General features: G+C 42.0%; 1 protein-coding gene across 3 annotated transcripts in view; it reads right to left on the reverse strand.

The window, feature by feature from the left end:
- TMED8 (transmembrane p24 trafficking protein family member 8) overlaps nucleotides 1-14769 on the reverse strand; it is a 36564-nt gene that overhangs the window by 9307 nt on the left and 12488 nt on the right. For all 3 annotated transcript variants that reach the window (XR_007153061.1, XR_007153060.1, XM_047863294.1), the window contains exons 2-5: nucleotides 8997-9078; nucleotides 2952-3081; nucleotides 1261-1387; nucleotides 728-1033 (exon numbers count right to left, since the gene is read on the reverse strand). Coding sequence is in view for 1 of the 3 variants with exons in the window: in XM_047863294.1 (XP_047719250.1) it covers nucleotides 728-1033; nucleotides 1261-1387; nucleotides 2952-3081; nucleotides 8997-9078 (645 nt within the window). In the remaining 2 variants the exon portion in view is untranslated. The remainder of the gene's footprint in view (nucleotides 1-727; nucleotides 1034-1260; nucleotides 1388-2951; nucleotides 3082-8996; nucleotides 9079-14769) is intronic.

Here is a 14769-nt window from a genome sequence, read left to right on the forward strand (position 1 = left end):
TGGAACCTACTTAGAACCTACTCATACTATTGTAAAAAAAAAAAAAAAAAAGCCTCTGAGTCATCCTGAGTAGGCATTGCAAATAACAACTGGAATAGAGCACAGAAACTATGTTTAAAACTACTCTGGGCCTATTTTGCAATATTTACAGATATTAAGTCACTACGTGGTACATTTCAAACTAATATGATGCTATACATCAATTATATCTCAATAAAGATTATTTAGGTTAAAAAAACCTGCTCTGGGCATGAAATGAAGGAAGTAAACAGTAGTCGGCCAACTGTGACAGGCTGGAGAGGAGTACAGTCAGCAATGTGCAATCACCCAGTTTGGTTCCAGACTAAGAACAATGGCAAAAATATCCCAAACTATGAGAGAAATATAAAATAATCTCGGTTTATACATGATCTATATACTGCAGCACTGACCCACCCCTTTCCTGCCCATCCCATCCCTTTCCCCAAGGAGATGTTGGGGAAACAGCTGGATACTGATTAAAAGCAAAAGAAGCTTTCCACTAAGGCACCAATACCAACCCCACCAGAATGTTCTTTGAGGGTCAGACTTTGGCCTGTACCACTCAGTTTAGCTTACAGTGCTGAAAGCAGGATTCCTCGCCTGCATTCTAAGGAAGGGAAGGACTGGTATAATACGGGAAGTGGTCATTAGAAACTGGGTTGAGCCAGAAGAAGCAAATTGCAAATTATGCTAAAATTAAATTTACCTTCAATCTCTTCCTCCTCTTCTTCATCTTCATCCTCATCCTCACTGGAATCACTGACCTGCACAGTTATGTCAGTGCTGGTTACAGGGGTCCAGTCAAAATAAACTCCAAAGCCAATGTCATAGTCATCAGTTGCAAACTCCCAGCAAACACGCTTCCCCTCTGGATGGGTAGGTACCCGGATGGTCACCACCTCACCCCGCTTCACCACCAGACGGCTGTTCTTCTCTTTGCCCAGCTTGCTTTTGAATTCCTTCATCTTGGTAAAGGTCCAGATGCACGGAGGAGCCATCAGAGGTGGGGACACTAAAAGGACAAGCAGCTTACTACTGAGAAACCAAGAGAAAATACAGCCAAATCTGGCATTTTGCTTAGGCAGGGTGTCATAGTCAAAGACATTCTTTCTACTTCCTGGCTTCTTTGACTGCCTTTCACAAGTCACCTTCTTAGTTTCCTTCCATCTGTCTGCCTGTCTTTATTTAAGCACCCACGGGGAACAAAGAAACTATCTTCCATACCCCCAAAGGTCTCACCTTTCCTGTGATCCCCCAGGAGATCTGCAGATTCCAAATCAGCTGAAAGGATATCTATAGCTCCTGTGTGCTCAGACTGGATCATAACGATGTCCCCGGACCTTTGTGGAACTTGGTACTTGGCCATCTGCACAATGGAAATCTGATTAGAGCACTTACTAGCATGGCAGATTCCAATTAGCCTCCTTCCCAAGGGGGCTGCCCACCCCTGCCCTATTGCCTCTACTTTCCATCAGCTCAAAGCCTGATGTGCTATGTTCCCTCCTCCCTTTTGCAGCTCTCCCACTCCAGACCCTTTATAAAATCCTTGCCCGTGAATTTCCTCCAAGCTTGCTACTGACTTCTGCACCAATAGTGTTTCTGTGCCACACCGTGACCTGCACAGCACCTCCCTGTGGCCCCTCTCATGACAGCGCTTGCATCCGGGGTTTAGCCCGGCTCTGACTCTGCCACACAGCCTCCCGCTACAATCCCCACTCCCAGGCTACCTCCAGATCCCTGTCAATCAAGTCACCAAAGCACTGCAGAGAGAGCCTGTGGTTTATATTCTCTGTCCCTGGCTTATCCACGGCACATCCGGGATGTCCCATGCCACTGACTGTCACATCCACTAACAGTGTTCTGTAAACAATTGTCATTTCACCTGTTTTAATGTATTTAAACAGTCCATTTGCTGCCAGATATCTAACCTCCACGGAAGAGTACAAGCATCCCTTGAAATTCGAAGCCCTCGCTAACCCATGGCAGGAGGCTGCAGTCTCTCTCTAGCGGGTTTCACATGAAACCACTCAGATCAGTGCTCCCGTTTCTTGTTTTTATGCCATAACTTCTTGATCCTTCTCCAAGCAGTCAGCAGGCAACTCAAGAAATGTACACCCACTGGCCACACGGGACAGCATACCAGTGAGATGGCTATCCAGTTAAGAAACCAGAATTATATTTGCAAGAAAGAAATTTTGAACTCATCCCAGACTATATTATCATAATATCTCTTTCTGAAGATATTACCTCTATTGCCAAATGAGGTGAATCAGACTTTGGCTAACCTGCTTACATGAGTCTTTCCTTTTCCACAAGGCTAAACAAAGGATTTAGTTTGCAACATATTAGCAGCACAGCATTAGTAAAGTCACCAACAGATCTTGGCTTCAGTTCCCTCATCTGTAAAATGGGAACATAATGGTACCTGTCTCATAGGTTTGTTCTCAGAAGCAAATGAAGTATTGTGGATAAAAATGCTTCGTAAAGCAAATGTAATGATAATGTTTGGCATTGTCTTTATTGACCATAATACCATTAGTCATTATAATATATGTGTTAGTAACAATACAAACAACTCCTTCCTCCATGGCAGGGAGATTACTGCTATCTACACCACTTCTATGGAACCTTGACCATAAATCCTGAGTAGATCTACCACAAAAAAACTGAAGCTAAAACACGATCCCATGGTTGAAGGCTCTTCACATCCAGAGGATGTCAGACGCCACATGAGCATCCATTCTAACACTTCATTTCTTGAGTAGCTGCTAGTTCAGTGATGGGCCCTGAGGGTGACACACATGACCATTCTCCAAATAAATAAAACTGAGACGCCCCAATGCTTTCTAGGTCCAACCCATCCACACACATCTAGATTCTGGTGCCACACACCGCTCCTCCCGAAGAGACTGCGACATTGCCCTCCCTACCTTGTTGAGGACCTGGGCCTGGTCTGCAGGCAGCGATTCCTGCTCCACCAAGGCCTGCGCCTCCAAGGCACCAGCTGTCTTTCGCAGATCTTCGGTGGCATCCTCACTCGCTCGAGATACCGTCTGTGGCCTCTCAGAAGAAGACAGCATGTCAATTCAAGGACTCTTTCAAAGGGCACAGTAGTCTTGGAGAAACTTAGAAATAAAACAACCTTCAAGGGACATCTCCCAACCTCTGCTTTCCTCTGGCATTTGGGTCCACTGTCAGTTTAGCTGACCACTGCCCTGGGCTGACTTGGCCCACAATAAAGCGGTGACAGCGTGTGACGGCCCAGGACTGATGAAGCCAGGCCCCAGGTTCTGAGAACCATGGCGAACACGCAGGTCAGTCATCTGAATTTTGTTCTCTGGGACCCACACCATCTGCTCCACACAGGATTTCAACAAAAGTCAGAATCCCAGTTCTGTTCTACACATAAAACTTGTTAGAAGCAAACAGAGGAGGCCTCGCCAGGGCCAGAAATCAATCACCAAAACACAGGGGGCGCAAACTGATTAGCAAGGCAATCCCTCTCCAGTCAGGCTGGGAGCAGTCTTTCAGCCTTTCCGCCTCACACCATCCTCCAGATCACACTGGCTAATAAAAGAAGGTCATCATTTTCTTTCCCTTTTTAAGCACGTTAATCTATTATCCCGATGACTTAAGGCCTGACAATTTGAATACTTTTAAAGAAGCAGAGGAATAATTTCGGCTCTCTTCCCTTTCCCCTGGCTTCTGGAAAGACCACAAAGTGAGCCAGGTGCCAGGGCAATGGCACAATACCCCAGGTCTCTTGGAAATCTGTTGTCAACAAAAGGTGGCATGGGATTCTTTAGAGCAGCAGTCATCAGAGTTCAGTGTGAGGACCGCTGGGGCTCTTCAGACTTTTTTTATAATAATTCTAAAACATGATTGCCTTTTTTGATTTCCATCTTCTCAAGAGAATACATCAGAGTTTTCCAGTATAGGACACGAGATGTTGCAACAGAATGTATGCGGAAGCAGATCTAAGAATCCAACTGTCTTTGTGAAGCCAGACATGAAAGAGAGTTACAACATCTCTCTTCTCACTAAATTATTTCTGTTTTGGAAAATAGTTGTTTTCCATTAAAAGCATATTATTTATGTTTACGTGCAATGAGTTCATTATTTTCATTTTTAAATCAATAACTATTTTTTAATTTCTCAGTTTTAATTTCTAATATAGTAAACATTGACAGAGATAAACTACAGGAAAAATTCTTTGGGATTCTCAATAACTTTGAATTGTGTAAAGGTTTGAGAACCACTGCTTTCAAGCATCATTTCCCCACTGAGTCAATGAATGGAAAACAGTACCAGAGACAATATGGGGAAACAGGACTTATTTGGTGTTCATTAGTTTCTTTCTCTCTTCTTTTTTAAATTATAAACAAGAAAAAGCACTCCTAGTTTACAAATTACCTCTTTTCAGATAAAATAGAGCCATCTTTTGGAGTATACAAGTCACCCCAACCTACCTCAGGACAAACAAGAGGTAGTCACTATAAAAACCAAAGGTATGGGATACTGTTGATTTTTATGGTTTTGCTTGGGTAATCCTGTGTAAAATGTAAATTAGTCTAGGCTGCAAGCCTATTTTTTCTCTTAAGCCCAGAAATTCCAGTCTGCTTTTGTTTCTTGACACTCTTTATCCCTATCTGTGTCTTCCATTAGTAAGTGAGCCTGATGGCAGGGATGGGCCCTGTTCCCGGCATGCATGGCATCTACTGCCAGGCCCCTCACATGGAACCCTCATCTCCTAAAATGACCTCATGTCGTCGTGCCCAGTCCGTTGCAGTCACAATGGCCTCTTGAATCTCTGACGGTCCTCAAACACCTCAAGCATTCGAGGGTTTTGCACCCGCTGTCACCTCAGCCTAGAATATCCTGCTGCCAGTTACCTGAGGGCTTCCTTCAGGCTTCTGCTCAGCTCTCACTTCTAGGGAGGCTCCCCAGATAGCCGCATGTTGAATGGTTCACCCTGCCCTAGCCCCATCAGTCCTTCTAGCCTTACCCTGTTCACCTGTCTTCACTGCACTCACTACTGCCTGACATATTATGTCTCGTATCTTGTTGACTGCAAGGTGTATATTTGTTTTCAGATTTTAACACAAATGAAATGCAGGATGTCCTAAAAACTGGTGGTGTCTTACAACTGCCCGGGGCCTGGACTGACACAGTCTTTGCCCAGGAGATTTGCCTTTGCTTCTGCCAGTATTCAGGAGGGCTTCCAAATGAGACAACTTGAATAAGTTCTGTGTGAGGGTTTTGTTCAAACTCCAATGGCACGGTGAATTTAGACCACAAACTGGTGACTACAGACTCATGGTTCATATTCTCAGGGGAGATCTTTTTCTCCTCCCCTTACACAGAGCCAAGATGGAAACATTCAACTTTCCTTGCGGTCCTTCTCTGTGTGGAGGGATCTTTTTTCTTGTTTACCTTTTCACTGAAGGTTCACACTTTTGGTGTCCTAGCTCCATGAAGGATGGGAGCGGGTGGGGGTGGGAGGGAGTGTCTATTACTAGACTCTCTGCCTGGGACATTTTTCCCTTTCTTGGTAGTTCATTAAATAACAGTACATCTTACAGGTGATGGCAACTTAGAGTCTATGAAATAGGATGTATGCTTGCTTTCTGTCTGCCCTTCCCACTAGAATATAAACGCCATGAGACCAGGGACTTGGACTGTTGTATCTCCATTGCCTAGAACACTGCCAGGTAAGTAGCAGGCTCTCAACAAATATCTGTTGAATGAATAAATAGTAGACGGTCCCAAAATATTTGTTGAATAAATAAATGAATATATTAATTTTTGTTTAGGAGCAAAATAGAAATACTGGCATGTGAGAATACAAGTTAATCTGACCATTAGCCTGACCTTACTGACAAGGCATCTAAAATTAAGTCTCCTCTTTGCCTTTGTGTATGCTACTTTGTACAAATATTGTTCTGCTTATTAAAGAAGTTTTAGGGGTGCCTAGACGGCTCAGTCAGTTGAGCATCCAACCTTTGATTTTGGCTCAGGTCATGATTTCATGGTTCATGAGTTTGAGCCCCACATCGGGCTCCACACTGATGGTGTGGAGCCTGCTTGGGATTCTCTCTCTCCTTCTCTCTCTGCCCCTCCCACGCTCTCTCTCAAAATAAATTTTAAAAAATCTTTTAAAAATAAATAAACTATTTTAGAGAATTGTTCTTTTTAAATTTTTTAATGTTTATTTATTTTTGAGACAGAGAAACAGAGCGCAAGTGGGGGAGGGGCACAGACAGAGGGAGACCCAGAATCCAAAGCAGGCTCCAGGCTCCAAGCTGTCAGCACAGAGCCCAAAGCGGGGCTCGAACCCACAAATGGCTAGCTCGTGACCTGAACCAAAGTTAGCCGCTTAACCAACTGAGGTACCCAGGCACACCAACAAATAAACTATTTTAAACAGGACATGCAACAGCCACATGAGTTTAATGTTCACATTAGCATTTCATGCTCTGAAGAATCAATGAAGGGTATTTGGGGAAAGATAAATTGCAAATCACTTGATGCCAATGATAAATCACATAAAGGAAAAACTCCCACTGTAAGCCTTCTGGTTTGTGCTGACCCAGAGCAGGAAGGCCATCCCAAGGGAGGGGACAGCCTGACCAGCCTGCCAGCCTCACTGGCAAGAGAGAGAGTTAGGCCCTTCCATTTCTAATATACACAAAACATAAACACTGCACTTCAAGCGTCATTTGGACTGGACTTCTTTCTTCACACACTAGATTTTAGAAACAGAGCTTTAAAATTAAATCTCCTTTTTTCTAAGAATGTTGTAGATTCTTCACTCAAAACTTTATTCTTAGGAGGTTAACATCAGTCCGTGTCAAAAGCCAGCCCCCAAACATCCCTCAGATCAACATCCAGAAAAAGGCTGGTGGCAGCAAGAAGGAAAAGGCGCTCCCTCCTGGGATTTGAGGAGAACAGGAATTGTCTCAAATCAACACAGCCTTGGGGAGGCTTGGTCTTCTAAAGGGACTGTTCTATAAATAACCTAGTAGCTCTAAGCATAGAACTCAAAACCCTTCTAATGCTACTTACCAGAACGAGCTTTAGAGAACAAACCTAGAGCTGTGTGAACTTGGGCAAATTTTTAAATTCACCGTTTGTTTTCCTCATTGGAAAAGAAACACCTGTTTCAGTAGGGCTGTTAGGAGGATTAAACGGTAGAATGCATTTTCGCACCTAGTATAGTACTGAGCAAATAGAAACATTCTGTAAAAGGGGCGTCTGGGTGGCTCAATGGGTTGAGCAGCTGTCTGACTCTTGATTTCAGCTCAGGTCATGATCCCAAGGTTGTGGGATCAAGCCCTGCATCAGGCTCCACACTGAGCATGGAGCCTGCTTAAAATTCTCTCCCTCTGCCTCTCTCTCCTGCCTGCACTCTCTCTCTAAAATAAAGATTAAAAAAAACTTTTTTAAGAAACATTCTGTAAAAAGTAACTATTTTATTATCATTATTATGGAGAATATTCAATGAAGCATAGCTATTATATTATTATCACTAACTATATTACCATAATTATTATATTAAACATTATTACCTCCCATCATCTGAATTCTGGGGGAAAAAGCTTTATTTCATATGCAAAAGTAAGAAGAAAGAAATTCTACTCAAGAAATAACAAACTGGGGCACCTGGCTGACTCAGTTGGTGGAGCATGCAACTCTTGATCTCAGGGTTGTGAGTTCTAGCCCCACAATGGGCACAGAGTTTACTTAAAAATAAAATAAAATAAAATAATGTTTTTTAAAAAGGAAGTAACAGTAGCACCTGGGTGGCTCAGTCGGTTAAGCCTCCAACTTCGGCTCACATCATGAACTCAATTCATGAGTTCGAGCCCCACATCAGGCTCTCTATTGTGGGTGCAGAGCCCGCTTCGGATCCTCTATCCCCCTCTCTCTCTGCCCCTTCCCCACTCACATTCTCTCAAACTCTATCTCTCCCAAAAATAAACATTTAAAAAAAGATTTTAAAAAAAGGAACAACAGATTGTTTAAATATCTTGACATTCCTCCCTACGCCCAGCCATCAACTTTGTGTGGGGCATTGAGACCACACTGGTTCTACTCAACAGTACTGTGCCATGAGCAGATCAGTTGGGCTATAATATCCATTTGCTCAGGGTTCTCCAAAATACAGTTTTTCATTAATTATTCCATTAATTTTTTGGGTTTCCACTTATTCTAGAGCTCAGTACAACTGTTTCCTTTCTGCTATATACTCTGATATTAATGACAGTAGATAGATGAAATGGATGGAGCAGGAAATTAAGAAGAACAATCTGAGGGGCACCTGGGTGGCTCAGTCAGTAAAGAGCCCAAATTTGGCTCAGGTCATGATCTCACGGTTTGTAAGTTTGAGCCTCATGTCAGGCTCTGTGCTGACAGCTCAGAGCCTGGAGCCTGCTTCGGATTCTATGTCTCCCTCTCTCTTTGCCCCTCCCCCACTCACATTCTGTCTCTCTCTCTCAAAAATAAATATTTAAACAAATGTTTAAAAAAAGAATAACAATATTGAAGGTTCTCACACTGGTTTAATCTAAAAATTACATTAGAAAAAAACCCCTCCAAAAGTGTGTGTGTGTGTGTGTGTGTGTGTGTGTGTGTGTGTGTGGCTGTGTATCTTATGGGTAAAAACCAAACACACATTGTCTTGAAAGTCTACCTGGGATCCATGTCTAATGTTTTAACATTTCAACCTGGGCTTCAAGAGAAGATAAAAAAGACTACACTTTTTGTTACAATTTCGTTCTCTGGGAGTGAAGAAAATTTCATAATCTGAAAAAGATCTGACACTGCCCCTAAACACACTTAAGGGCTAATTAGTCACCAAACCATCCATACTCTTCACTCCAACTTGCTGTCCCCCTCAAAGTTGCCATCCACATCTCATTAATCCCTTATCTCAGGAGATAAACCTCTAGGAGCCAAGCAGTTGCTGTCCCTACCTGTAGGGTGAGGAATGGGACTCTGGATCAGAGGCAGAAGCCACTAGAGAGGTCACCTTGGTGTTTTCTAGATCTTCATTCTCTAGAAAATCATGGAAAGAAATATTCAATATTTGAGAAGAGGCACAATCATAATTATCTTGTACCTTTAAAAAAATCTGGCAGTTTCAACCAACCTTCTCTTTACAAAAATATCCTGGGCATCAATTTCTGAGAGGCCCAGTGCATAAATTATTCAAGTCCTCACATCCAAGTATTCTCAGACCATCATAACCCATTCATGAAAGAATAAAACCCTTTCCAAAACAAGTCCCCACAAAATTCATTCTAATTTAAGAATCACACTTCTCAGAAAGCATATGGTTAAATTAGGTAAAATACAGAAGGAAGAGTGAGATTTAGGATGAAATGAACTGGAATCAGAGCCAAAGGATGGAGGGTCATCTCCACATTCGGTAGGCTCCCACCACATATCAGAGGGAAAGGATTTTTATAATTTCTTTCACTTACTCACTCACTCACCAATGACTTACTGGAGAACTGTTAGGTAGCCTCAAGGAGCATACAGGTGAAATGCATAATGAAGGCCATGTCCCCCAGGTCACAAGCCTAGGACCGGTATCATTGCCATTTTACAAGTAAGAACACTAGGGTACAGACAGATTCAAATGTGGGCAGTCATGCTCCTAACCTTTAGGTGCTACTAAGTCTTATGGTTTATTCATCTAGACTTTCCTTGAGCACTCAGAAAATGGTTCAGCATATTTAGATAATCCCTGGTTTAACCTCCTTTAGTTAAGACTGAAAGAAACTGAAACCCAAAGTCCACTTCTCAATACAAAATACAACTTAATGAAGTAAATGTCAAAAACTGCAAATTTCAGAGTTTGGTAACAACATAAAAGTGCAAATGATGGACAAATCCTTCTGATACAACTTAAATCCAACCTCATTTTTTCGTATGTGAAAAGATCTATTTTTCTTTCTGTCAACTCACACTCTCATAGATAGAAAGACCTTAGAGCTTATGCCACCCAATTTTCTTCTTGGGACGTAATAGAAAATACATATATTAGTCTCTGCCCCCAGTTCCTGGCACAGAACTCCAAAAATCCTGATGATTTCCTAAGTGAAAAGAGCACTAGGAGCATGTCTTGTTCTAATACTTGGTCTTTGATTCTAGTTCCTGACACAGAGTTCATAAATCCCTTGGCATTTACTAGGTGTTAGTAGTGTCTTATGTTCTAATGAGGTGACTCTGCGTGGACGCCTGGATGGGGGCTGCTCACCAGAAAGACCAAGCCATGATCAGAGGCTTGGAATTGTGACCCCAGCCCCATTCTCCAGCGAGGGGAGAGGGGCTGGCAATGAAGTTAATGGTTGATCATACTGACATGATACAACCTCCACAAAAACCCCCAAAGTACAGGGTTTGGAGAGCTTCTAGGTTGGCGAACACATCCATATCTTGGGAGGGTGACGTACCCCAACTCCCAGGGGACAGAAGCTCCTGCACTCAGGATCCTCCTGGACCTCATCCTCTGTATCTCTTCACCTGACTATTCATCTGTATCCTTTCTCATATCCTTTAATCAACTGGTAAATGTAAGTATCTCCCTGAGTTCTCTGAGCTGCTCTAGCAAATCATCAAATCCAAGGAGGGGGAGGTCATGGGAACCTCCAATTTATAGCCAAATCAGCAGGCGATTGTGGGTAACCTGAGACCTACTACTCGAGACTGGCATCTAAAGTTGGCTGAGGAACAGTTTAATGGGACCAAGCCCTTAATCTGTGGGACGTAACACTATATATCCAGGTAGAGTGTCATAATTCAGTTAAATTGTAGGACACCCAGATGGTGTCACAGAATTGTTTGGTGTGAGGGAAAAACACCCACCTCTGGTGTCAGAAGTGCAGTGAGAGGCAGTCAGTGTGAGAGTAAAGTAGAAACTCAGAAGGACTAAGCTTTCTTTAAACCTCCCAACAAAGGAACTGAGTCTCAGACAATTGTCAAATGTTTCCCAGTTCTGTGAAGAGGCCCTTTTCACAGAGACAATGAGAATACAAAGTTCTCCCCTATGTTGACCTAAGTAAAATTTGTTTCCTACTAAGCCCTGCCCTTCTATCCTTCCTCGCAATATCCTTTCAAATATTTACAGCCTGCTATCATCTTTCCTGCAAATTCCTCCTCAGGCTGACCATTTCCAGTTCTTTCAATCATCCCTCAGACGACCTCTGACCACACTGGCCTTGTTCTGTTGTTCCTCTTTGTTCCATTTAAAGTAAGGGACTTGGGGCACCTGGGTGGCTCAGTCGGTTGAGGATCTGACTTCAGCTCAGGTCATGATCTTGCAGTTCGTGAGTTCGAGCTCCATGTCGGGCTCTGTGCTGACATCTGGGAGCCTGGAGTCTGCTTCAGATTCTGTGTGTGTGTGTGTGTGTGTGTGTGTGTGTGTGTGTGTGTGTGTATGTCTGCCCCTTTCCCACTCACACTCTGTCTCTCTCTCTCAAAAATAAACATTAAAAAAATTTTTTTAACTCCTACAACTCAATAGGAACAATCCAAATAACAATCCACTAACAATCCAATAACCCGATTTAAAAATGGGCTAAAGACTGAAATACACATTTCTCCAAAAAAGACATCTAGATGCCCAACAAGTATATGAAAAGATGCTCAGCATCACTAATCATCAGGAAATGCAAATCAAAACCACAAAAAATGAAGTATCACCTTACCCTGTTAGGATAGCTATTATTAAAAAACAAAAACAAAAACAAAAACACAGCAAGATAAGCATTGGAGAGGATGTGTAGAAATTGGAACCCTTGAATCTACATGAGAATGTAAAATGGTGAAGCCACTATGGACAACAGTAGTATAAAGATTCCTCAAAAAATTAAAAATAGAATTACCATATCATCTACCAATCCCATTTCTAGGTATTCATCCAAAAAAATTTAAATCAGGATCTCGAAGAGATTAGGACTCCAATGTTTCAGTGTGACACTAGTCACAATAGCCAAAATGTGTAACAACTTAACTGTCCACTGACAGATGAATGGGTAAAGAAAATGTGGCAGGGGTGCCTGGCTGGCTCAGCCAGTAGAGCACACGACTCTTAATCTCGGGGTCATGAGTTCAATCACCACATTGGGCATGGAGCCTCCTTAAAAATGTGGCAGTTTAAAAAAAATGTGGTATACACACACACACAATGGAATATTATAATATTCTTTAAAGAGAAGGAAATTCTGCAACATGTGATTACATGGATGAACCTTAAGAACATTATGCTAAGTAAGCCAGTCACAGAAGGATACATATTGCACAATTCCACTTATATGAGGTATCTAAAATAGCCAAACTCACAAAACCAGAGAGTAGAATGATGTTTGTCAGGGCATGGGAGGAGAGGGAAATGGGGAGTTGCTAGTCAATGGGTATAAAGTCTTAAGTCTATAAGATGAATAAGTTCCAGAGATCTGCTGTACAATATTGTGCCAATAATTAACAATACTGTATTGTACACAAAAAAATTTTAAGGAAATATTTAGAAGCACTTCACAGAAATAAAAAGAATAAACATTAGTAAAATAAACAAAGGAAACACCATGACAGTTCGGTGTGTACAGCAAGTTCAGCGTGTCCCGCCAATTTAACTCATTATTTAATGAATTCCTAACAAGTGGCTGGCCCCACACCAGATACTCGAGATGATGCACTAAAGCAGACACAGTTCTGGCCCTCATGAAGCGTTTGGTCTAGCAGGGCAGACTGTGAAGGGCCCTCATCCCACAGATGATCAAGAATTTTAAGCTTAAATTTAAGCTAGGAAATGACATGATCAAATTTATATTTTTTGGTAGAATTCTATAGCAGCTGTTGGTAAGATGGATTTTGCCAGATCAGATGGGAGGCCTTTCCCCAGTTCACGAGAGATAATGAGGACCTAATAGTGATAGCTGAGAAAGAGTAGAGACGACTCTCTTAGAAAATCATTAGGTGGTCAAGTTTGTTTTCAGGATGCCCATGCTGGTGACGCTTATTTTCTTTATATATATATATATATATATATATATATATATATATATATATATATATATATATATACACACACACACACACACACACACACACACGCTCTTGGCTTCAGAGTAGATTCCCATAATTCATCACTTACATAAAACACCCATTGCTCATCCAGCAAATGCCCTCCTCAATGCCCATCACCCATTTTCCCCGCCCCCACCCCACCCTTCACTATATGTTCACAAACCATCTGTGACATATTCTAGAACTTTGCTGAGAAGGTGCATCAAGTTTAATGGTCTACATTAAACCATGGTCTACTGGTCTAAACAATGGTCTACTGGATTCTAATCTGTTCTTCCCTTTGGATAACTGATATATAGGTTCATTTCTAGTCCCTGACATTCCTCAAAGATAGCACACAATTACATTTGCAGATTCTTTCGGGACCCCAGATGTGGTAGTCATCTGTCAATCTTTTGGCTTTCAAATATCCAACCTTCTCTGGGAGGGGATGGGCTTTGTAAACAGTGAACAATGGAAGTCAGAATGGAAGATTCTTCTTTTTCCAGCCCCCAGGAAATTAGGGAACAGGCACATGACCTAAAATATTCCCACCAAGAATTTGAACTAGGAGTGGCACAAAAGAGAATTCATCTAGTGGCAGCCAGAGAGCCCTAACCAAATTGTTCTTGCTGCTTAGCCTCTGGATTGGCCTACTCCTCAGTTTTCCAACAATATGATGGGCCTCCTGTATCCTTGCAATAAGCCACTTTCTGCTTAAAGCAGCCAAAATTAGTTTGTACTGCTTGTAACCAAGAACTCTGACCAAAATACCTAGATAGTATTTGCATAGGTCCAGAAATCTGAACTTAAAGTAGCCAGACATCCTATCTTCATTCTGATTATCTTTATTATTACAGCCAAGACTTAGTGATCTTTACTATATGCCAATTACTTTCTAAGCATTTTGCAGGCAGCATCTTTTTGAATTCTCACTTAATCTCACTGAAGTTGATACTAACATTACTTCCTTTTTATCACTCAAGAAATTGAGGCTCAACAAAATCAAGTTAACTTGCCCAAGATGGCCAGCAAATAGGAATAGAAGTGACAGGAGTTCAGGCAGTACATGTCCAAAGCTAGCACTCTTAATAACTAGATTATACACTGAGACCTCTTCAAGTCTTTATTGTGAAATAGAACATAGAGAAAAGTACACAAAAATGTGCAGCTCAATAAATTATTACAAAGGAAACATGCAAACTACTACCTAGGCAAGAAACAGATCAATCCTAGCACTCCTGAAGCCCCACTCATGATCCTCCCAAACATTACCTGCTCCCTTCTTCCATAACCATTGTCCTAACTTACAGAATCATTTCCCTGCTTTTCTTTACAGCCAGACCACCTAAATATGTATTCCTAGTGTTACTTCATTCTGCCTGAATGTAAAGGGGAATAATTTCCATGTAAAGGGAAACAATGCAGAATATTTTAAAACAAGCCTCTTTCACTCAACGTTATGTCTGAAGGACTTAACTATGGGGGCACCTGAGTGGCTCATTTGGTTAAGTGTCCGACTCTTGGTTTGGGATCTCATGATTTGTAAGTTGGAGCCCCACATCAGGCTCTATGCTGCCCACAAGAGCCTGCTTGGGATTCTCACTCTCTCTCTCTCTCTCCTCTTCTCTTTCTGCCCCTCCCCTGCTCATGCTCCCACTCTCTCTCTCTCTCTCT

This window comes from Prionailurus viverrinus, chromosome B3 (genome assembly GCF_022837055.1).
Source record: "Prionailurus viverrinus isolate Anna chromosome B3, UM_Priviv_1.0, whole genome shotgun sequence".
NCBI classification, from domain to species: Eukaryota; Metazoa; Chordata; class Mammalia; order Carnivora; family Felidae; genus Prionailurus; species Prionailurus viverrinus.